Source organism: Sphaeramia orbicularis, chromosome 17, assembly GCF_902148855.1.
Source record: "Sphaeramia orbicularis chromosome 17, fSphaOr1.1, whole genome shotgun sequence".
Taxonomy (NCBI): domain Eukaryota; kingdom Metazoa; phylum Chordata; class Actinopteri; order Kurtiformes; family Apogonidae; genus Sphaeramia; species Sphaeramia orbicularis.
The window spans coordinates 17,838,006-17,863,885 of NC_043973.1; the positions used below are offsets into that span (position 1 = coordinate 17,838,006).

The 25,880-nt window shown below is 38.3% G+C and overlaps 1 protein-coding gene across 2 annotated transcripts in view; it reads left to right on the forward strand.

The window, feature by feature from the left end:
• Positions 1-18,876, forward strand: part of rab2a (RAB2A, member RAS oncogene family) — a 31,445-nt gene extending 12,569 nt beyond the window's left edge. Inside the window, exons 2-8 of one of the 2 annotated variants that reach the window (XM_030160253.1) lie at positions 94-165; positions 725-792; positions 3,741-3,823; positions 5,027-5,119; positions 6,779-6,890; positions 12,324-12,392; positions 16,972-18,876. In XM_030160253.1, coding sequence (XP_030016113.1) covers positions 94-165; positions 725-792; positions 3,741-3,823; positions 5,027-5,119; positions 6,779-6,890; positions 12,324-12,392; positions 16,972-17,067 — 593 coding nt within the window. In that variant the 3' untranslated portion in view covers positions 17,068-18,876. Of the gene's footprint in view, positions 1-93; positions 166-724; positions 793-3,740; positions 3,824-5,026; positions 5,120-6,778; positions 6,891-12,323; positions 12,846-16,971 lie in introns of those variants that run through there. The other variant, XM_030160251.1, reaches the window with a different exon arrangement.
• Positions 18,877-25,880: the final 7,004 nt, after the last annotated feature.

Here is a 25,880-nt window from a genome sequence, read left to right on the forward strand (position 1 = left end):
CCAACAATCATGATGGCATGCATGGTATTTCTTCCTGGGTGCATGTGATGTGATGCGAGACCTTCTTTTATACTGTGTGTGTTTGTGTTTCAGGAGTGGGGAAATCATGTCTATTACTACAGTTCACAGACAAGAGGTTTCAGCCAGTTCACGACCTCACCATCGGTAAGAGCATCTGGCCTTTACACGTTCGTCACTAAGCCAGCACCATCACAGGACGCACAAGTACACATAAGCATACAATGTCATTTTTAGATGTCCTCACTTACAGATTAACAGCATTAAACGCCAATGCTTATTAGTGGAACAGAGTCCATTCAGATGGAGCTAATTAAAACAATTAGCTTAGACTCACTGTTAGACACTAATTTAATTAATCTCAGTTGTAGCTAAAGATGCTGTAGTTTCACGTCATACTCTTAAAAACAAAATGTCACTTTTTGTCTTCAGTGCACACATGAAACTTCCATCTTCATCTGTTGAATTTATTAATGAACAAATGTTATTTTCAATTCATTCTAAGTGGTATAAAAAGAATGGGTATATTTTAAATTATATGGTCAGGTAAAAATAAAATATGGATAAATATTATCTTTTTTTAGTTGCTTAACTCCCATATCGGTCAATATGATCTCAGGAGAGATGAGTCAAAAATGTGATCATCTTGTCCCAGTTAAGTCAGTGTTTGAGTATTATTAACTCCTTCTCATTTGTGTGTTTGTAGGTGTGGAGTTTGGAGCAAGGATGATCACTATAGATGGCAAACAGATCAAACTGCAGATCTGGGATACGGTAATATATCTGTTTATTTTAGAAACAAAAAGTTTACTTCATTTTTGTTATACATTTTTATTGTCCACTAAAAATAGAGCTGAGTTGTGAATGAGCTTCGATAACTAATGACGTATGACGTGTACAGATTTCCCACCATCTTATCCATCCTGCTTATCACTTCCTGTGCTTCATTCCTATTTCATGTATCATCAAAATCATGTATTAGCTACTCATTTGAATCCTTCAAAAATCATATTTTCCTCCATGTATATTTGTTAATTTTTATGAGCATCTTAGCACGTCAACAGGTGAAATCTTGGAGGAGTCCGAGTGCTCAGTTTATTTTGATTCTAGTCCTGTTAGGAAACATAGCCGTCAGTTATTTCACTGAGACTGGTGACTCACAATGGAGGCATTCTCCACTGGCAGATTTCTATTCATACACTGAATTTTAATATGAGGTTTGAGCTTGACAGTAAGACTTACTGACATTATCTCGCTCAGCACCTTTATGAATTCTTCATTTCCTTTGGCCTTATGACCTGCTCTGTGCAGGTGAAAACTGCAAATTGGTTAGGAAACAGGAAATTTAAGTCTGATATTTTGACTTGTCCATTTTCACATCATTTGTGACCTTTATTTGTGCCTCAAATAAAGCTGCAGAGACTTGTCATTCATGAAGTCGGCAGGGAACAAAATCATTTTTGGCTCGATACAAATAACATTTTGGACACAAAAGAATTAAATGAATAACTGTGAAAAGTAATAAATATGCAAAGAATATATCAGTGTTAAAAAAATACCCAGTGTTCAATGTTGTCAGACAACATAAAAATCTGTATGTACATACGTGTCATACCACACCACAATTGAATCTAAAATATGCTTGATTTGTCTTGGACTTGAATTTTGTGCCAAGTAAACAAAGACATCCTCATCACATGAACATAAAAGTACAGTTTTATAGAATACTTCTGGTCTGTGTCACAGTATCTTAGAATCAACACATTTATTCATTCATACAAATTAGTGACACAACCTTTTATGTGACAAAAGATTAAAAATCGACTGCTGTGATCAGTGAAGTGACTGTTTATTTGCTAATGCTGATTGATATGTCAGTATTTGTTATTTGTTTTTTTTGTATTTTTTAAAGTGTGTTTCTGATCTATGTTCCTCTCCAGCTGTGTATTTGTCAAAGAGAATGAATGTGGCACTAAATATTGCAAAAATAAAAGACATTGCCAATGATGGTAAAACTCCAACAAACACATTTTTACATAAGTGTTAAACTGCATTTGTATGTATTACACTGCTAGCATTTGTATAGACGTTTCTAGTATATTTACAAAGAAAACAAATACAATGTTGCCCATAAAGTTGGGATGAAGTATTTTTACCTCTCGTCATGAAATGATTGTGATTATGAATCAGTGTAATTTGTTGTGGATAGATAAAGTGCAACTGGGAGTATATATAGTCTAGAGTATTTAGTCATTGCACCTGGTCAAAGGCAATTACTGATGTATGTAAATAGGAATAAAAAGAAGGATGCATCTGAAAACAAAACTATTCCACCTTTATCGGCGACAGTGTATAAAGTTGGTTTCCTGAACATGCACTTCACTGGTAGACCAGCAGGTGGAGTCATTGCTCCATTTGAAAAGCCGTGAAAGCATGCGCTCACAGCAGCACCGGCCACGGTTCTCCGCTCTCGCACTTCCTCAGGTCATTTATTACCACTCACATTAGTTACTGATCTTCCTCAGAGTAAAACAGTCTTTAATGGATACTTGAAAACTGAAAGAGTAGCTCTGTGACTTGTCGTTGCTTTCCTGATGACCCCCCATCACCACCAAATGGCCAGTGAAACCAGTTGGATCTTTGTGTAGGCTGCACATGTCCTGTGTGTGTGTGTGTGTGTGTGAGTGTGTGTGTGTGTGTGTAAAAGCCTGAAGGCCAGATGGCAGACAGACACAGTGTTCCTTCTCTTTCACCCTTATTTATCATTTATTCACTAATAGCATTACTGGCTGCTTGGCTGCTCCCTGAATGACTAAAGGACTGTAACAGCGCCACAGCTACCTGGCTGTTAGCTCACCGACTAGTCCTGTGACTCTGGTGACTGACTGGTTCCCTGAACAGACTGGGTTCCTCGATGACGAACTGGCTGCCTGCTCCTCTGGCTGCTTGAATGATTCACTGACTGACTGACTGACTGACTGACTGCTTGTTCAGATGAGGTCAGAGCTGCAGCTGCTAGGATAGAGTCCTGTTTTGTTTTCTCCTCTGGCCTGGCTGAAACACAGACAACATTGTTACTGTACACTGGACATAGACAGAGGATGAATAGACATTTCAGAGTGGTGGGGGTGGTAAGAACACTACATGGTGAAAGGGGTGATGGGAAGAAGGGAGGCCCAGGGATTAAGAGAGAAAGAATGAAAAGTGAGAGACGGTGAAGGTAAGACAATAAGGAGGTAATAAAGGAAGAGGGAGTGAACGAACAAGGTGACTTTCTGTATGGCATGACTGTTACAGATTTAATCCATATAACACCTCAGCTAATGTGACCTTCATAGTGTGTTCATAGATAGGGAAACTGGGAGGTTAGACACATGAGCAGAGAGAAAGAAAAGGGACTGTGACAGATAGATGGAGAAAGAAAGAGAGAACTCCATTGTATCCAATTACAGGCCCTGCTCTGTCCTGTCCTTTACCAGCTGACTCAAAACCTGGAGCTGGATTCTGCTACAGAATCAGGACTTTAACAGTAAACAGTTCGCACAAGGACCAGGGGATGCCATCAGGACCAAATAACTTGTGTTGCTGGTTTGAGGATATATTTCTAGAACTTAAAGACATCTATTGAGCAAGAGCATGGCTGCATCAGGATCATTTCTGTGTTCATTTCAATTATTCACATTTCAATTTCTGTTTATTAATATATGTATGTGTTTCTCCAGGCTGGTCAGGAGTCGTTCCGGTCCATCACCCGGTCTTACTACAGAGGAGCTGCAGGAGCACTGCTAGTCTATGACATCACAAGGTAAAGGCCAGGTGGACCTGCCTAAGCCACTGTGAAGAAGATCAGATACACTGTTAACACTGCTGCCAGAGGGCTTCATACATAAATCTACCCTTAGGGCCTTTGTCTACAAAGGGTGTTCTTTGAACATCTTTTTTTCCCCTTTTTGTTAATTGGTGTGAATGTGTGAGGACAGGCACCCACCCACACCCAGTCACCCACAGTCACTTAGATTGGGTGATACTCATGTACCTTGGAAACAAACACATGATGAAGTTTGTCCATTTATCCTGAGCTTAGCAGTTATCAGAACTGGTACGGAAAAGCTCAGTTGTGGAGCAGATTGGTGAGACCCTGAGTGTTGTTTTAGAAAGGAAATCTTGGGCATCGTTCTTTTTTTTCCCTCGCCCCATAAGCACTACCCCAACACCTGCCATTGCTTTTCTGTCACAAAAAAATGCCATGTGGCCCTTGGTATGCTACTGGATTTTTGGATTTTAGCTTTTTTTTGTTTTGTTTTTAAATATCTGCACAGTATTAGAATTATATTAAAAGTAAGTGTGAACACTGTAACAATAATAAATACAAATGGTACAAACAAAGAAATAAAATGTCCACACTCTATAAACAGTGAACAATGAACAATAAATATGCAACAAAAATCAAATGTACAATTTCAGTGTAAAGTTAGGACCAGTTACTTTGACCAAAAGTATTAATTTCTCACTTCTGTCTTCTATACTTTGTGCATTTTCCCCAACAGAAGGCAGCGTTTTTTTCAAAGCTTTTTTATGTTCCTGTTTCCAAGTTGTGAGCACCTGGATTAAACACAGATCTTGTAAATTAGCATCACAGCGTTGAGAATTTAGTCATAAAATAACACAAACACATACAGTCATTACAGGGTGTCACACTTGTAATTCCTGAAAGAATGAAATAGAAAGAGTAGTTTTAGACCAGAGGTGGAATAGAGTTCACAGTGATATGGCATTTTACTCCAGTGAGCAGTATACGAGAGGGTGTAAAGAAATAAATATATACTAGAATAGAATGTAAAGGTCAAAATCTTAGATAGCAATTTCAGTAATTGTTTAATTTAGTGTTTTTAGTAAAGACATTACCAAGGACAGCGTTCTGTGACTGACAGCGGACAGTTATATTTGACTTCAGCAGCTGCTTTATCTCTGAATAGTAACTAATATTATTCTGTGCATGTTTTAACAGAAGGGACACCTTCAACCACTTGACGACCTGGTTAGAGGACGCTCGCCAACATTCCAACTCCAATATGGTCATCATGCTTATTGGCAACAAGAGGTAGGATCATGCTCACTGCAACATGCATCACACACTGTGGATACATGCTGTTACATGTTTATAGTAATATGCACATGCAGTCCAATTAAAAACACACCTTTTTTATAGTGTTGTTCCAGAATGAGTTGTGAGATAAAATACAAATAACACTCAGAGAGCTTAATCATTAATCTGCAAAAACAGAAGACAGAGGAATTTGCAGAAGCAGAAAATGCTTATTGAGTAAATTAGGATCAATCTAGTCCAGCCTGGGTTATTGCTTCCTATTTGTGACCGCTGCATATACTGATGGGGCACCACTCCTTTACCAAATCATTTACATTTCCTGGCAATATATTGGATATTCATCCTTTCATAAAGACAAATCGATGATAATTTATTAGACCACATTGCTGATTTTAGTGGACTCGCACCAAACCAAACATACAGGATTGGAAGGCACAGACAACACGATATTTGCCTTTTGAGCAGGCAAGGGGCGAGCACCAAGAATACATTGTTTATACTAAATAAGGAAGTTCCAAACCACAGCTAGCTCATACTGCACCACAGCTTACGTAACATATCATTGCATGTTATAAAGTTTTGTCTACACATGCTGACTGAATGTTAAACACCAAGGAAGTTCTATATATCGTGCTATTGTTATGTTTAAATGAGGAACTTCTCTTTTGCAACTAATCTCAGCTGGTCACTGACAATACTAACGGCTCACACTGTATCCAAGGTGACATAACAGTGTTACATAATATAAATTCAGCTCAACTCAACTTTTCATACAAACATCCAGCTGAAAGTGCTTCACGTAGTAACAGTTTATAGATAATAGTAATAGCAAAACAGTGCTGTTATTAAGTTCAAATCTTAGAAAGTACTGTTTGAGTTAGCAACTTAGCATTAGCTCTACAAAGAACAGGGCAATATTAAATTCATTTCATTAATTGAAATTTTGCTCTCTGAAAATGGTGAAAAATGCTTGAATCACAGAATCAAGATTATTCTTCTGGAGAACTTTCTTGTTAAACTCAAACTGCAACCTCTTTGTATGTTGTAATTTGTTCATTGTGAAGATCTTTCTTCAGTTCAATATAGTGCAGTTTTAGTAAAGAAAAGAGTATTTTTGCGTCATGTTTTGCTTCAGTGTGTGAGACCCGAAAAGCCAGGGTTGATGCTCCTTGATAAACTGCATTTTCTTTGTCATCACATTATGAACATACAATAAATACTGAAAAGAAAAAAAAAAATCTAATTTACATGTGCATTGTTTAAAACTTAGCACGTAAACATTTGACCTATCAGACCATATGTTCAAACCATTTGACCAATCAGATGAAGCCTCAGCAAACTGTCAACTACCATCACATTAATCAACTTGGAGTTGTGAGTGTGAGGTTTACTAGAAATCCTATCATCATCCCCGTGTTGAACAAAGTCAGTGCAATGTCATACATAGCAGATTTTCCTCGTATTGTGCCCAGCTATATTATACTACATCACCACCACTGATAGAAACTCAGGCTTTACTTACATGCAGATATTACTCAAGGTAATTTATATAACACAATTCCACATTTGAGTTTGCTTGGACATTCACTTCTCTCTGAAACAGCCCTCTGTAACCACGATCTTTACCACGAATGTGTGTGTCTGTGTTTTTAGTGACTTGGAATCGAGGAGAGAGGTGAAGAAAGAGGAAGGTGAAGCATTTGCGAGAGAACATGGCCTCATATTCATGGAGACTTCAGCCAAGACTGCCTCTAATGTAGAGGAGGTAATGATCCACACATGTACAGATGAACATATACAGTTGCGGAAAAAATTATGAAACCACCCTTGTTTTCTTAAATTTCTTGTTAATTTTAATGCCTGGTACAACTAAAGGTACATTTGTTTGGACAAATGTAATGATAACAACAAAAATAGCTCATAAGAGTTTCATTTCAGAGCTGATATCTAGCCATTTTCCATGTTTTCTTGATAATAACCAAAATCACTTCAGTTCTCACATCAATAGCTATGGCATTGTACTGCCAAAAACAGTGCTTTTAGGCATTCCATGTTTTCTATTCTGTCTGTTTTAGTCACTTGATACACACAGGAGTTAGTACTTGATTGCAAAACCATTGTTTTAGATGACTTTTGATGGTCTAATAATTTTTTCCGTGACTGTAAACACAACCCACCGGAGGCAATGGATTGACTAACTTGTAGACAAATGGGATGATGCATTAAAATATTTGAGCATCATTTGATGTACTGATATCAGAGCTGTCCAAAACGCATAATCTCCACCCATCTGCTGTCCCCTGCAGGTCAACACATTAACTGACATTTCCCAGTAATAATTCTTAAGGAATTAGCACCACACCAGAATTTCACACATATTATCTGTTACTTCACAGATATCAGTGCTGCTTGTTGACATCTGAAGCTTATGTTTGTTCTTCAAAGCTAAACATCCCCAGCTCAAGACAATAATACATCTTTAAATATGATTTATGGCCAAATGTGTTTATAATCATCAGCGAGGCTCTTTGAAGCCGTGATGTTTTTTCACCATTAGTCATCATCATAATGATCCAAAGGTTTAGTACACAGGAGATGAACAGGCCTTTGTAATGCTGCGTTTGGATTAAGAATAATGAATCTGTCATTACTAATATGGAGAAGTATCTGTAGTAGCTACAGTAATTGCAAATGTATTACTAAAAAAATATATGGCATGAATGCATGTTTCATTAAATTGCGTATGGCTCAGTTGTTGCACGGACGAATACAAAAAACTAAACAGACAGAAATGGAGAGAAGAAGAAAACCTTCCATATGAAGATGGTGAAACTTAAGCATGGACATGTAGAGGGACTAGCCTGTTTTTGTCATTATACATTTTTGTTACAGACTTATAATAGGAAACAGAGAACTCACAGTGGACAGTAGAAACATAACAGTGTCATCTGGTCTCGGGTGGGTCCTCATCCTGCTCTGGATAGGCTTAAGCTTGTGTGAGATCAACATTCACCTATAAATAAAAACATAAAACTTCTGTGGGAATCCCCTGACTGCTGATTTTACATCCAGCTTCCTCTTTACTACCCTTTATTGTAGACATTAACTAGCATGTGCCCAGTTTACAGTTTGCACTAAATATATTGGACAAAATGAATCCATCTGATTAATCATTAGGTTGTACTCATTAAATGACATATATAGCAGACTACTGTCCTTTTTATGTATTACTTAGTTGCTGTAACTATGTGTTTTGACTTAAACCACACTTAAATTGAACTCAGGACACTTTCCAGACAATGTGAGGGTCAGTGGTTTGTGTGAACATTCATAGGTGATGATGATGAACTGGATGAGTTTATACATGAACAACAGGAGGTGATCCACCAAGCGAATGATCATATGGATGGTGTATTCAGAGGAGAAAAAAAAGAAAAGTCATCAACATCTCTGATGATACCACATTCAGTATCAGTACTGAAGAAACAAGACCGTTATTGAGAATGACTTAATCACTTCGTGGTCCGACATCACCCAGTATTAGCTCTTGTATAGAAGCAGAGTTTTTTCACACCTAAGTTCTTAATTTAATGTCCTGTCTCCACCATGCTCTACCCACTTGTCAAACCATACAGAGTATTTCCTGTCTAAACGTGCACTGCGTAAGACTTGCAAGTGCTCATGCTTATGTGAAGTTTGTTTTGGAGTCTGTTTTATGCTGAGCTACACATTAGTTGACATTGGCTAACTACATTACTTAGTTTGAAATGGTTTAGGATGCCTAGACCCACAAATATCCAGATTTTTTGAGATTTTTGATGAAAATCCTGACACTCTTCAGTTCATCAATGCCTCTCTTCTTCTCCTCTAAATTTGCAGTAGTTTGCAATATTGGCTTCTGTTAGCATAGAATGTTAAGACACATCCAGCTCCATACATGACACACAGACTCCAACACAAACTTCACACAAGCACATAAGCATACGCAGATGTCTCACATAGAGAACCTTTTACCACTTACAGCCACTTTCTTAATTTTCTAAGTCTAAACCCCCCTCCCAATAGACTAGAATGGAACCAAACTGGCTGATTTCCAGCTGGCTTCACCATTTACCTGTAGCATCGTGGATGATTGCACTGGAGCCCTCACATTAGCATCATGAAGCACACTTAGGTCCCAGAGCGTGCTCCACCCCTCGCTGAGACACACCCCTGGTTCTGCTGTGTGTAATGGATGCATGGCGCTGTCCTCGGGGACCCCTTTCTCACTTATCCAATCACATAAATAATCCCATCCTACACAGCACAGCATGCCAGCCCAGGGCACCACAGTGTGTGTATGAGTGTGTATGTGTGTTTACATTGATTTTTCTCTATCCTCACTCTCCTGGCCTATATCATGCAAACACACACCCACACCGCTGTCGAGCTCTCTCTCTCAAGGGTTAAGATGAGGGGGAGGGGTGTGCGTGTGTGTGTGTAGGTGTGTGTGTGTGTGTGTGTGTGTGTGTGCATGCTATGATTAATTTGTCTCATTAGTGTCCTCTGAATCCTCCTGATACCGCTCCTCTCCTCCCTTCTCTTCATCTCTCCTCGCTCCATCCCTCCTCATCCCTCGACGTCCATCATTTGCTCTTTACCTCCCTCCCATCCTCCCGTCACCTCCTCCTCCCACTCTCCATCCATTTCCTCCTCTCCTCTCCTCCCCCTCCCCCCCAGCGTGTCCCCCACGCTTACACGCTCTCCTCTCCATTCTCCCCCATTCATTTCTCTCCCCACCTCCCCCGCCCACTTCTCCATCATGTCCCCCCTCTCGCTCTCTCTCGCAGTATATCAACCAGTTATAGTTCATACATATTCATAACCTCCACCCTGCCTCCCCTCAGCGACATCCGGCAGCCAATCAGTGCGCTCGGTTTGTCGTCAGGGTCTGTGGGTGGACACCGGGGCTGATGGGATGGTCCTTAGAGAGACAGATAGAGAGAGAGATTCCTGTAAGCATCCTCTCATCCTCTCATCTTCTCACCTCCTGTCCTTTCTTCTCTCCTTACATCCTTCCTTACTTATGACATTTTCCTTAGCCTTTGCTTGTTTTTTTTTTCCTGTATTTTCTTCTTTTCTGTTGTGTTGTTTTCTCTGCTTTCTCCTTCTCCATATTGGTCATTTCTGTTCCTTAGCTGTCCTTCAGCTTAATCCACACGCTCATACTTAATATTTCCATGAACCAAGATCACAAAAAGTACAAGAACAGGTGATGTGGAGATGGAAAGAGGACAGGATGGAGGATGAGTGCAGTAGAACACACCCCTGGGCTCCTCTGTCTATTTCAGACAAGGTGCCAGGTAGGAGTTCAGGACTTATTTTTACTTCTAATGCCACATTTAAGTAACTCATTTTTTGTTTTGTTTTTTTATTTCATTCATTTTTTATCTAGCTGTAGTTTATCCCATTTGTTCTCTGGTTTGTGCCCCAGAGACTCTACCACATAAAGAACATCCCTAGAGACAAATGCTGTGATACCGTGGTTGTAACCTCGTCACTCAGGGAGCTTAATTCCACTTTATGCCGACATCTTTGATCCTCACAGCACTAAGTCAGTAAGCTAATGTTTGTGTGTGAGATAGAAAATGGTTTAGACTTTATAGAAGATACTGAGCTAAATAGCATTGTGGGACCATTTGATAATATGAACCATTAAGATAATACTTACCACATACATTTAATTTATTAATATTTATTTTTATCAGTATGAATAAAGACATGTTGATTTCCCCCCAAAAAAGTGTATTTCAGTGTATTTTCGTGTTATAAATGTGTAAACGTGCTATGTAAAGGTAACAAAATCTGAAATATGCGCTTTTGATGCCAGCTTGAGGAATTCATTGTTCAGGTTGTCCTTGAGTCCATCCATCAAGAAATTTCATAAAGCCATGAGGGAATTCCTTCCAATTTGGCACAAACATTCACATGACGTCAATGCCATAACTCTGGATTGTGACCATGTTCATTACTTTCAAACTAAAGGCAAACATGCCCCAAATATGATCTTTTCACTCATATACAACTCTGAGGTCTGTTTTTTTTTCCCTTCTTGACCGTGTGAAAAGTACATATCACATGAAATCTGATCTTTTCAATTCTGGTCTGGGACACTTTGATGTGTGATCCTGAAACACATACAGATCTGATCTTTAAAATGAGACCTCAATCTAAAGAGTCAGATTAAAATTCATTGGGACTCACAACTCTGCACTGGAATGAGTTGTAAAACATCTTATATAATCATAAAACAATGTCAGGGACCGTGTTACTGTGCAATGAAGATTAATAATTATACATTTAATCTAAATTAAGGTTTGAGAGCACTACTTTAAGTTGCTGAGTAATTTCAGTATGTCTTACAATATTGTTTTATGGAAGGAAATGATGTGATTGCTTGTTATGTCACTGCTTTTTTGCTTCTGATCAGTTCAGGATAGTTACCACTTCACACTGGAATCTAATTTTGGCCATGTTTTAAAAAAAAAAAAAAAAATAGTGTGATCAGCTGACCAAAACATCAGAGATAAGCACTAAGGCTGGCAGTGTGAACATAGCATCATGGTTTGATACTGACTTTATTGACTCTATACCTGTGTTTTAGCCTATTTCCATTTTACTACAGTTACGCTTATGTTCTGTGTCGAAAACTTTTCAATTATATGTTCAAAGCTGATGGGAATTTCAATCTGCCTGATGATACCACACACAGGTTCTTTTCATGACGTTTATATTTGGTTGTTTGACTTTAGGGTGTTTTTTTATTAACAAAACTAAAGAAAGCTTTGCTGTTTGGCAGCCAACTCTAATATGAAGAATGTCTAAGCCTCTTGTCGGGCATTGGACACACCTAATGTGGAAATTTGAACTTTCAGCTGTATCATCTGGCCACATTTTGACCAAAAGTAAAACCTGCAATCATCTGTGATTTTAAAGAAGGTCTATTCTTAAGATCCTACAGGGTGTTATATGAGATGGTTCATGTTAAGGACTGGATGTACGGTACTGAATGCACAGCCTTAAGTATGCAAAGCTTTGTACTAAACCAAAGTTATGTTTAAACAGTATTTAGCAGGCAGTTCTAGGTGTGTCCATTTCAACACCTGAAAAATGTTCAGTGCTGTAAAACTCTGTCTGTCTCTTCCTGTCTGTATCTCAGGCTTTCATCAACACAGCCAAGGAGATCTATGAGAAGATCCAGGAGGGAGTGTTTGATATCAACAATGAGGTGAGACGCACTAGAAAAGCTTGTTCCCTCATATTTTTTTTCTTCTTCTTCTCCAACCTTTTTTTTTTAAAGCTCCCCCACCCTTTGTTCTCCCCCTGTCCTCTCCTCTGTCTCCTTACTGTGGTTTTCCAGCAGTGTGTGTGGTTTGCCACGCTCCCTCTCTCCTCAAAAAGAAGGGGAAAAAACCCGTCCCCTCTGCTTCCTTTGACTCCAGCCAAGCAAAACTCCCCTTCCCTGCTCTATTTTCCACTCACTCTGTCTTCACTCCTCAGCTCTCTTTCTGTCTCTCTCTCTTTCTCTCTCGGCATTCTGCCAACTCATAAATTCCTCACATCCCACAAGGTCTCAGTCATTCGGCAAGAAAACAAACATGCAGCCAGCCAGTCAGTCTGTAAGTTTGCTATCCAGTCAGCCAGATGCTTATCTCCTCTGGAATAGTTATCCAGGCAGGAATGTCCACCGGCCGGCCTGCTAGCCAGTTAGCGTGTACAAGTGTTAGACCATGACCACATTTAGGCCGCTAAATCTGAGAAGGACATATGTGCACTGTACATTCTCTCTCTCTTTTGCTTTATCCCCCTGCATTGGCCCCCTGCTGTATTGACTGATGAGCCCTTTCATATGAATGAAAGGGCTGTGAGTTTTCACACACAGTGCAAGTTGGACTGAATGCGGCCTCTCCGCTTCAAAGCAACAGTCTATCAGTGAAGAATTACTAGAAGCGGGCAAATGTGCAATGCCGCCTCCACACCTCATCACCTGTTGCTTATGCCGACTGTGGGGACGTATATTCATTTACGTCACAATGTAGATAAGGATCTATCTCTGCAGGTAGAAATCTGGAAAAATGTGTAGAAACACAAGTTGTATATAACGAGTCAAGGTTTAGGATCTCCGATTCAGTATTGTGTGACAAAAAATTTCATTCAAAAAATACTTTAGGATCTAGTATGAAAGGGGCATATTGAGATTGAAAATCTCAGACACCAGTTATTCTCCACTGTGGGTATTTTCCCATTCATTCGAGTCTTATCACAAAGCTTCTTCTATAGAATTTTGCAAAATATACTTCAATGTACAGTGTTTTCTCTCAGATTCTTAAAATTTTGTAACACTGTTTAGAGCTAGAACTTGGTTGCATTGCAAAGAAATTCGCTCATACCTCAAAAAATGAATAGGGCTCAATTTGTGTTGCAACAAAATCAGCATCTTCAGGTTTGTGGGTGGAGTTATGCAACTATCAAACCAGGATTAGGAGCTGGGAAAAATCATAAGACTTAGTTGCAGTGCCTGAAGTTCTGGTTTTGACTCACTTTTATGATTACCTCCGCCAAGGAGGTTATGTTTTTGCCAGGGTTTGTTTGTTTGTTTGTTTGTTTGTCTGTCTGTTTGTTTGTCTGTCCGTTAGTGTGCAACATAACTCAAAAAGTTATGGACAGATTTGGATGAAATTTTCAGGGTTTGTTGGAAATGGGATAAGGAAGAAATGATTAAATTTTGGTGGTATTTGGGGGCGGGGGGGCCCACGGGGGGGCCCACTGATCAGCCTTGGTGGAGGTCTGCGCTCTCCGAGTGCTTCTAGTTTATATATTATGTTAACAGGTTGCTTTTCCATCTAACATATGATTTATATGTTTATGTTAATTGAGATCAGTACGACACAGTATCTTTACCATATCTTTGAAGTTAGAAAATGCTCTATTTAACGTCTGTCCAAAGCTGCATAGTTTTTAATTGAAAATAAATTTACTCTGTCGAAGACCCCAACTTGTGGCGACCACCGCCCCCAAACCCCTCCGAAAACTAGGGAAAACCCTGAGATGTGCCAATTAGATGGTCAAATAACATTTTTAACACCCTCCTCCACACATTCCCATTGTTTGATTAAGAGGTCTACATTCGTCAGTTGACAATCAGAAGTTCACACCTGCTGTAATGCAGGGCTTTGTCGGCTGTGCAGAGGTGAGTAACACGTCAAGAGTTGAATTTCTCTGTCAGCCAAAGGAGCTGGAGCATATAGCTTTAAGCGGAGAAAAGGACTAAAAACAGAAACCAAAGGTTTACATTTAAAGTTAATATTATGTGTGAAATGTGCTTTCCTTTTCTGCATAGGTGCAAGAGTTCCCATGATGGTAATTTCTACTCACATTCACAGTTGTATATGGGAATATCTTTGCGTGCAGCTCATGATTTATGACATGAAACCTTGTCATTTTCAGGACATTTCTCGTGGTCGGTCTTGAGAGCAGATCTTGGTTCCAGTGAGCCCTTCTAAATAATTGTATTCTAATTAATAGCTTGTTAATAACAACATCCAGTTTTGTTTTGTTTTGTTTTTTTGCACTACCTACTGTAGTATCAAGTTTACAAACAGTGATGTTTTTATCTGGATGACTGGATGTCAAATGGTTACCAAAGGCGCAGTGTCCATATTGTAGCCTCGAAGCCAGCCAGAAAGCACAAGTGTTACACAGACGAGACTGCATTTAGCCAGCCACAGAGTGTTTTTGTTATTAGTAACAGTTAGACGGAGTGAAGACAGGCCGGCCAGCCAAACCACATCAGCTGACTGGCTAAGAGAGAGAGCGAGAGGGAAGCCCCACCAGAAATGTTGGCAGCCAGTATGAGAAAACACTCACACTCACACATGGCCTTAGCTCAATAAATGTGATTTAAAGGCATACAGTGTTTCCCAGAGGCACTACTGCTACTGAGTGTAGGAGGGGGAGTTACACTGAGAGAGAGAGATAAATATATACAGAGGAGTGAGCGAGCCAGGGTCGGAGTGTGGAGAGAGAAATGATGAAATACAGAGGGAAAGCGAGGCCTACGTTACACAAAGCGAGAAAGAGGGAGAGCTCCAGTCTGAAGGGATGAGAGAGAGATGAAAGAACCCTCTCTCTACCACCCACCTGCCTCCCTCTCTCCCTGTTTCCCATCTTTTATACACGCTTTCCTTTTTTCTGCCCATGTCCTTGAGTGTTGCTGGTTTTTCCTTTGCCTTTGTGCAACACAGCAGCACCTGTTGCTTCTCTTATGATGTGATCTAATAGGAGCCCCTGCAGGCGCTGTACAGTGTTAATCTCGCTGTGAAAGCAATGACACACATTTTGGAGTGTTGTTGTTTCTTTTTTTAAGTCAGTAATTATAATTACAATTTGTTAGGCTGCGCTGTGTTTTTTTTTTTTTTTTAATAGAAACTCTTTCATGGAGTTTTGCTGAGTTCATTAAACAAATCATACATAAATAAAAGGAATGCATATTGTTATTTATACAGCAAATATTTCATTTCAGACTGCAATGACTGATGTTTCTGTTTATTTATATTAAAGGTTTCATGATTACATGTTTTTTTGTAAAATAATTTGTTCCCTGGCACATCAGCCCAGAATTTCAGCCAGTGATCCTTAATAAATAATGTACATGAAAAGGAAGACATGTCTTCCTCATGACATTCCCCTTAATATTACAATAGCATATTTATTTTCTGTGGCTGGATTAACCTGTTGAACAGCCTGAAGTCAGTCCAAGGCCCATTACACAGCAGACGACTCATTAGAAGCTTTATAACAGGACAGCACAGTATTATAAAAACAAGGAAGTTCACTGATAAATGATTTGCAAAATAAATGGAATATCTCTGTCCATATGACAACACAAAAATAACTATGAAGTGGTACAAACACTCAGATGGATAAGTGTTTCTGTTGGGCTTAAAACTGTGGACACTGGATAATACTGGATGTAGCAGATATAAATGATAAAATTAAGTGTTAGTTGGTGGTTGTCTAAGATTATTATTTACATTACTTGGATTTTCTCCCAAAATAATCTATCCTGACTTCGATCTACTGCAGGTCATACACTGATTTAGACACCTGTTTTTAATATGTCAGGCACAGGTTCATAACAAAAAGCATATAGAAATGCACAAAATTGGGTGTGTTGCCATCATTTTTCAGTCTTTCCATTTTTCTTGTCAACAGATACACATAAACTTCAGTTTTTAACTGTCTTCAGCCTTTGTTTTCATGATCTTAAATGCAGTTTAGGTCTGGTTAAGAGGCCCAATCATTTTGCTAAATATCAGTATTTGTGTGCATGTGTCATTATTCCCAAAAGCAGGATCAACAAATGTATTGTTACATTTTTCCAGGAAACAGAAAATGACACTCTAAAATACCCTAAGAATAGTTTCAAAACATTTTTTTTGTCATTGATGGGTGAGATACTAGAGAATATACAGTATAAACCCATGTAAGGGTTAATGTATGATTGACTGGTATATTTGTGTTTATCTGTGTTGTACTGGGAGCTTAAGAGAGGCACTGACGAAGGATTTTGTGCATAAAGCATCTAAAGTGGATAAAATTCACTATACTGTGGGTGTTAGGATGAAATGGAGTTAGATGACATCAACAAAAAACTGACTATAAAATGAGCTTCACATCTGCACCTGAAGGGCGTTTGACTCTTGCATAATGAACCTCCAAATCTTAATACGCTGTTGATGAAAAGTCTTGTGATAAATAAGAAAACTGAGTGTTTTTTTTTTGTCTTTCTGTGTTTGTCTTCACAGGCTAATGGTATTAAGATTGGACCCCAGCATCCTACCCCCAGCTCCACACTGTCCGGTAGCCAGGGAGGCCAACAGGCTGGAGGGGGCTGCTGCTGAAGCTCCTGAACACACCACCACCTCCTCCTCCTCCCCTGACCGTGACCCCCCCCCTCCTCCCTCCTCTTCCCCCTCCACCTTTTTGCCCTCTCCAACCCTCCCTCTCGTTTCTACAGAACTGTCCAGGCTCACTAACAGTTTGTTAACCTCTCTCTCTCTCTACTGCTCCATTCTTTCATCCATCCATCCTTCTTTCATCCTCTCTGTATCTTCTTCTTCTCTCTGTCTGTCTCTTAGTTTTGTCCCTCCTTTGTCTCTCGACCATAAATTTAAGGGTCAAGGGGTTGTGTCCCTTTAAGTCAGCGTGATATCTACAGTCTTAACGGGGACAGAGTCAGCTTCACCTTCAGATTTATCCACCGTATTCTCAAGTTTTGCACTTTTTTTTTTTTTTCTCACTAGATTTTAATCATTTTATTCATAAAAATGCTGGAATGTGCAGAGTTACATTCCAGCAGTTTAATTTCCACATCCCTTATCATTCATTCATGAGGCTGTTGGGATATTTCAGCGCCTCCAAGTCATTAAAAACGATATTTTTGTAAATGGTGAGTTGACTTTGTCCAGAGAGGCAGAACTGACTGTACGGAATAAACCATGCGCTATGTTGTGTCTATATACACACATCAGTTCATGTTTTTAAAGAAAATGATGCAGCACGTTGACAGCAGGACATGTTTCTACACGTCGAGTGAGTTTACATACTGTGCCTGTGTGCATACGGATGATATAGGTATTCCAGCATGTCAGTTTTGTACGCTGTAGGAGGCATTCAAGTCAGTTAATCAACCAACAATGTGCGTATGATGCTATTTTGTGCTTCCTTTCCCTGTTTTTTGTCACATTATTATGTTCTATCTCTGTCTGACTTGCAGATGTTTTGTATTTAATGAACACTATAAACTGGTTGTGGCTTACAAAGTGTTTTAAAATGTCTGGGGAGAGAATAAAAGACCAAACTGTTGAGTGTGAAAATGGATCCTTTTGGGACTGCAGGAAGAAAAAAAAAAAAGAAGCGTAAAGTGGAAACGTTAGGGGATGTTGAGAGCAGCGGCTGCCAATATGAAGTTAAACAGAGGACAGTAGATTTGGAAAAAAAAAAATCAATCTTTTTTTTGATAACTGTATTTATCGGGTGCGTTTCTGTGTATATATGGCTCTTTAATTTTCTGTAGCTTATTGTTATTTCTTTTTTTTTTTTTTTTTTTTTTTTTTGGCTGTTAAAGGTGAGGCTTGGCTTGTTGTAGTCTTGTCATTCCCTCATCAGAGCTGGAAAAAAAAGGCCTTTCAAACAGCTTTTTAGCATTTTTAACAAAACTCATTTAAACCCAAAGGTACCCAGCGGCCCCTGCTACTTTCGGGTTGGTGGTGCCCTTTCTTTTAAATGACAAGTATGAATGATAACAGGCTGTTAACAGGACCACGTAGAGGCATTGAGTCCCTGGTGAAGGACAGACTCCGGCTGAAAATGTCAAGGCGTCTCCCTTCTAAGCCCAGATTTCCACCATGAATTAGCAGGCAGATATATAATGTATACTGTTTAGAGCTTGATCGATGACTGCTGCTTTGTTTTTTGCTTCGAGATCCCCTGATGTAACCGGCACCATTTTACTGTTATGATCATATTTTGAGTTACTTATCGTTCCATCCCTCCCTCCTGCCCTCCCTCCTTCTCGTCTCATCCCTCTGATTCGCTCTCTCTTCCTCTCAGACCATCAAACCATTAGCGCTCTACCAACTTTTAATGCCAAATTATTGTGTTTACCTGTGTTTTGTCAGAAACTGGAGGGAAAAACAAAAAAAAAAAAATACAAATGTCACCCAAGCCCCTTTAGATCTGACCTGAGATCAGCTGTCTGCCTTAACTCCACCCCTCTGAGAGATTTGGACAGCTGCTAAATTGTATTAAACCGACCCTTTTTATGAGCAAATAGGCATTTTACCACTAACTAGCTAGTTATCAATGCGTTACACATGCACAGATGCACACGTAGAGTGATATGTAAAGTCATAGTAACTAGTTTGACTCAATTGTTTATGATTTGGGGCATTTTAGATGAATCCACATCCACAACTGAATTCATTTCTCGTCGGACACACTCATGACTCCCATCCCCTCCGTGCCCACACACACACACACACACCCAGCCAGCGTTCAGGATATGCATGCATACGTAGATGATGCATACATATAATCCCCCGTCAACCTAAGCCAGCTGTGTCCTCTCCAGGTTAACTGTGCAACTGTAGGGAGTGTTGGGCTTTCACAGCAGGGCCTATGAATCTGTTTGGAAGCCTGCAGTTTTCCTCAGCAACGTGTTCCTCTTTTGTTTTAGTTTTATTTTTGAATTCCTAGATATATTCAGACAGTTATTAATCTTATTCTGATGATGATTATTCTTTGTAAAAGCGACATGTAGTGCGTATGTGTGTGCGTGTGCGTGGACTCAGAGGGGTTACAGGGGGAGGATCAAGCCAAACCTGACGCATCTATCAATCTATCTTATCTATCTATCTATCTATGGATTGATCTATCTATCTAATCTATGTGGCCCTCCTCTCGCTCTCCCCTCCTCTTCCTGCCTCTCCTCCTCCCCCTCAACGTTATTTGCTGTGTTTGTTCTTTGGAAAAAATAAAACTTAAAAAAAAGAAAAAATGAAAATGCTATCACAATAAACTATAATAAAACATTCTAAACTCTAAACATGTCATTTTGATGGTTATGTGGAGATGGGAAAAATACAGTGTTTGAAAAAAAAAAAACATCCGTATTTGTATTTTCTGTGTTTTATCATTATTATTATTATTATTATTATTATAAACACTGAACAAAAATATAAATGCAGCACTTTTGTTTTTGCTCCCATTTTTCATGTGCTGAACTCAACAATCTAAACCTTTTTCTATGTGCACACAAGGCCTATTTCTCTCAAATATTGTTCATAAATTTGTCTAAATCGGTGTTAGTGAACACTTCTCCTTTGTCCTTTGCTGAGATAATCCATCCACCTCACAGGTGTGGCATATCAAGATGCTGATTTGACAGCAGGATTATTGCACAGGTGTGCCTTAGGCTGGCCACAATAAAAGGCCACTCTAAAATGTGCACTAGGGATGTAACGATTACTGGGATAATGATAAACTGCTGTAAAATTCCTGACGGTTAGTATTACCGTTTGAATTCTAATTATCATGATAACTGTGTTTGATTACCGCACTTTGAAAACCAATGGTACTGCTCATTTCCTGGAGAAGCAGCAGCACTCTAGGCTCTCTCTCTCTCTCTCTCTCTCTCTCTCTCTCTCTCTCTCTCTCTCTCTCTCTCTCTCTCTCTCTCTCTCTCTCTCTCTCTCTCTCTCTCTCTCTCTCTCTCTCTCTCTCTCTCTCTCTCTCTCTCTCTCTCTCTCTCTCTCTCTCTCTCTCTCTCTCTCTCTCTCTCTCTCTATCTATCTATCTATCTATCTCTGAAAAAGAAACTCAAACTTGACACGGAAACTGGTCAAACAGTTTCCATAAGGTGACATCTTTAATACACATTTGTGTATGTGATTGTTTACATGTTAATATTTGAATGTTTCTGCCAACAAAGTACATTGTGGCTATTATTTAATTCTATTTATTTATTTTTCAAAATACAACTTGGTTATATTATTTCAGTGTGTGCATAAGTACTTTTTGAAGATTTTGAGCACAATTTCAACAATATCGCGATAATAATGATAATCATGATAATTTTGGTCACAATAACCGTGAAATGAAATTTTCATATTGTTACATCTCTAATGTGCACTTTCACTGTATTGGGTGGTCCAGGGGCGTCAGAAAACCAGTCAGTATTTGGTGTGACCACCATTTTCCTCACACAGTCTTCTTCATGAATTCTCTGAAACACCTTTGGAGATGGCTTATGGTAGAGAAATGAACATTCACTTCACAGGTAAAAGCTCTGGTGGACATTCCTGAAGTCAGCATGACCATTGCATATTCCCTCAAAACGTGTGACATCTGTGGCATTGTGCTGTGTGATAAAACTGCACATTTTAGAGTGGCCTTTTATTGTGGCCAGCCTAAGGCACACCTGTGCAATAATCATGGTGTTTAACCCTTTCATGCATGAATTATGAGAACCTTAATCATGATTTTTTCCCTCCTGTTTTTATTCCTCTTTAGGCATGAAAAAAAAATGCAGTTGACAACCTTTTTTTTTCATGGAGCTGCAAAAATGTCCTCTCAAATGAATACGATGTGTTTAATTTTTGAAGCAAAGAAACGTTATTTACTGATATACAGTGAAAACTATGAAATATAAACACTTTTAAAGCTTCTAATCTGATGTTTTCTCATATTTAAACATACTCTAATACTAGTTATTACTCACTTCATGGAGATAATATACAAAAAAACCATTTTGTTGAAGAAAAAATAATTACAGTCTAATAACAATTGATTTACACTCAAACATGTCACTGCAGATTAGGTTTATCAAGAACAGCAAAGTTACATATGCATAAGTGTCCACTGTGTTGGCTGATACGGAACTAAAACAATAAAACCCATGAATATATAAGAGAACAGCTGGAGAATAACTCCACTGTAGTGACCACTATGCATGAAAGGGTTAATCAGCATCTTGATATGCCAGATCTGTGAGGTGGATGGATTATCTCAGCAAAGGAGAAGTGTTCACTAACACAGATTTGGACAGATTTGTGAACAATATTTGAGAGAAATAAACCTTGTGTGTACACAGAAAAAGTTTTAGATCTTTGAGTTCAGCTCATGTAAAATGGGAGCCAAAACAAAAGTGTTGCATTTATGTTTTTGTTCAGTGTATAATGGGCGTATAGAGCAGCAGGCGGGTCCTGCGCAGACTTTTCAGTGACTGAATGGATCAATCAATCATTCTGAATCCCTGTACTGTAGCCTGTCTGATGTATCCATTAAAATGTGAAGGGGGGGGGTCACTTGAGCGTTGGTGGATTCGTGCCGTTTGACCTTCAGCAGTCATGGAGATTGTATTCCCTGATGAAGGTCAGCTGGACTCTGAGCTCGCTTAATGAATCAAACATTTTCAACTCGGGAAGGTTTGTGTGAATAATGTCCTGTGTGTACATTATGCTTTAGTTTTATCCTGGATTGAAATGAAACCACTGTGGTTTTTTAGGGAGTTAGATGGTTGGAAGGAGAGTTTTTGGACTAAATGCCTGCAACACATGATAACTACACCTCCACTTCTACTTATACATCTCAGACATCTAGAAACTTTAACAGATATAGATTAGCTTTATTGATCCCCAGGGAGAAATTCACTTTGTTAACCCTTTTATGCATGGTGGTCACTACAGTGGACAGTTATTCTACAGCTGTTCTCTTGTTTATTCATGGATTTTACTGTTTTACTTGCATATCAGCCAACACAGTGCATCATCCCATACACTGACATTCATACCATTACTGTAACTTTGCTGTTCTTGATAAACTTGATCTGCACTAACATGTTTAAGTGTAAATCAGTTGCTAATTATTGTTAATAGGCTGTAATGAACCATTTTTCTTTAACAAAAAGGTTTGGTTTTTTTGCACATTATCTCCATAAAGTGAATAATAACTAATATTAGAGTATGTTAAAATGTGACAAAACATCAGATTAACAGCATTTTAAAAAATTTATTTCATACTTTTCACACAGTGTATCAGTAAATACATGTTTCTTTGCTTCAAAAATTAAATGCATAATGTCAAACTGAGTGGATATTTTTGCAACTCCATGAAAAATCGGTTCATAAAAAATTTTTCAATCACATTGTTTTTTTTCATGCCAAAAGAGGAATAAAAACACTCAATATCTTGATTAGGGTCAAAACACGGTATTCAAAATCTCTCTGACGGGACATTTTAGAGACAACTTGACCCACATTTTTACTTTTAAATTGATTTTTGCTTTTGACATAAGGGATTATCTAAAACAAGGAGCTACTTTATATTGAAATAAATGTTGGAATGGCAATCAATTAAAGTTCGCTCTCTGACGGGACATTACTGTGTTTTGACACATTAAGGTCCTCATAATTCATGCATGAAAGGGTTAAACATTAAGGAAGGAAGGTGTAGGCTAATGTAAGTATACACTTGAACCACTGATCTACAGTACAGATAACCTGATGCCACATTTTTAATTGTGTTTCAAGTACTAACTTATGATTAATGAATTAGATACTGATTAAAACAGCAGTTGCCAGGTTGGGAAAGTCAATGATGTTCGTTCTCCTTTATTAGAGTTTCATTCTAATAACACACCACTGTTCAGCTTAATGCAGCTCCAACTGTAGCAAATTAGAGTACTTTTTATACACTGTAAAAAAAAATCTGCAATTTAACAGAATTTTCACTGTTTATTTTACAGATTTTCTTGTATTTTTAAGATACAGGAAAATATCAATGAAATGACAAAAATAGACTGTGATTTTACACATCAAATGTAAAATAACACAAAGAAAACTGTAACTGAATAACCATAAAATTTCAATCTTTTAAAAGAATTTTTTTCTTTTTTCACAGAAAAATACAGTTAAAATACATTTGCAAATGTATCATAATTTCACAAATATTTTTTTTCTATTCATGAGATTAAACTGTTAATTTAAAGTTTAATACTGTAAAAAATATTAAAACCAGATAAAATTACTGTCAATTAGCTGTTAAAGAAGTATTTGTTCTGTAAGTTTAACAAAACTTGTTTGTTAATTGACAAATATCTTGTGTAATTACAGGAGGTTTCACAACAAAAATGTTGAATAAATATATTTTTATGAATGTATCACATGTATAAGCACTGATAAACTGTCAAAATATAGTTTTTATCAGTGGTTTGTACAACTTAGTCTCATTGAAAATTACACACACACACACACACACATATATGTGTGTATATATATATATATATATATATATATATATATATATATATATATATATATATATATATATACACACACACACACACATTCACAACAGAATCAGAAGACAAGTTTATGACAAGTCAACAGCTGGAGTGAGAGGAGACTCACAGGACAACAGCTGAAAGCACAGTGAAGATAGTGGTCATAGTAAGCAAGTCTGAGTTTAACTGTGAACTGAAGACTTCCAGTTGCAGGTTTGATGGGTCGAGTTGCAGTAAGAAAGCCATTGCTGACACTTCAGAATAAGAAAAAGAGGCTTGCCTGGGCCATGAAACACTGCCAGAGGACTGCTGAAGACTGGAAGAAGGTGTTATGGACTGATCAAACCTGCAACTGGAAGTCTTGTGTTCACAGTTAAACTCAGACTTGCTTACTACGACCACTATCTTCACTGTGCTTGAAGCTGTTGTCCTGTGAGTCTCCTCTCACTCCAGCTGTTGACTGTCATAAACTTGTCTTCTGATTCTGTTGTGTCTTTGGCTCTGCCAGACCTCTTCCTGTCAGCATTTCCTCCAGTTTCTGAGTGCCTTTGGATGGGGAAGGAAACTGGACTTACTGACACCTGGACTTTCTTGGACATTTTTCTGTAGGACAGACCTACATTTTTAAGTGTTCTGATGGTCTGTCTCTCTTCTATCGTTAATTGTCTTTTCCTCTTTTCCATTTTTACAGTAACACACTACTTTCTGCAGTACAATACTGTTCAAATAATGCTCCCAACGGTATGGTACCAAAGTGTGTTCCAACACTACTTTTATGCAGACAGAGGGGGTTGGAAGGAATTCACAAACGTTGGGACACCTGTAGGAATTGGTAGCACCAACTTTTCCAGGCTTGATCAACCTCCATTGCTGCAGAACTGCTTTAAGTTGTTAACCTATTTCTTGTTCGCCTCTTTGTATATTTCTGAAATGTACATTATTTTTCAGTTTTGTTTAACCTTACCTTTTTTTTTTTTTTTTTTTACCTCTAGCAGTTCACCGCTTACCTTTGTACCATTTCAAGCTGTTCATTGGACTTGAACTACTTGAATTTCAATACAAAACTGGAAAAATTAGGGTGTTCTAAAACTTTTGACCGGTAGGGTACATACAGTGGAGAATAACTACAGTCATTAAAACATACAACAAATGAACCGATGGAAATGAAAACAACATCTAGAGTAGGGGTGTCAAACATACAGTCGCTGAAAAATGATTAGACCATCAAAAGTCATCAAAAACAATAGTTATGCAATCAAGTACTAACTCCTGTGTGTATCATGTGACTAAAACAGACAGAAAAGAAAACATGGAATGCCTAAAAGCACTGTTTTTGTCCGTACAATGCCATAGCTATTGATGTAAGAACTGAAGTGATTTTGGTTATTATTAAGAAAACATGGACAATGGCTAGATATCAGCTCTGAAATTAAACTACTATGAGCTTTTTTTGTTGTAATCATTATATTTGTCCAAACAAATGTACCTTTAGTTGTACCAGGCATTAAAATGAACAAGAAACTGAAGAAAACAAAGGTGGTCTAATAATTTTTTCCGCAACTGTGACAAACTAAGTTATTTAATAGAATGGAGATTTATTTTGACTAAACATAAATGTACAGGTAGTGGTGCACAAAACACCTTAGTCAATAACAGCAGATTTTAGATTAAATATACAGTATGCAACTATATCACGTTATACTCCAAAGATTTCTGCTCATAACAGGTTGGGATAACATGCAAACTCATTATATACTGTACATATAGGTTAAATACCCTACAGACCTCGACTGAATGCACTGATGCATGAAAATCCATGCAGAACAGTTTGATGGTTCAGCATTGATGCAGGTTAGTGTAGAAACCATTTGC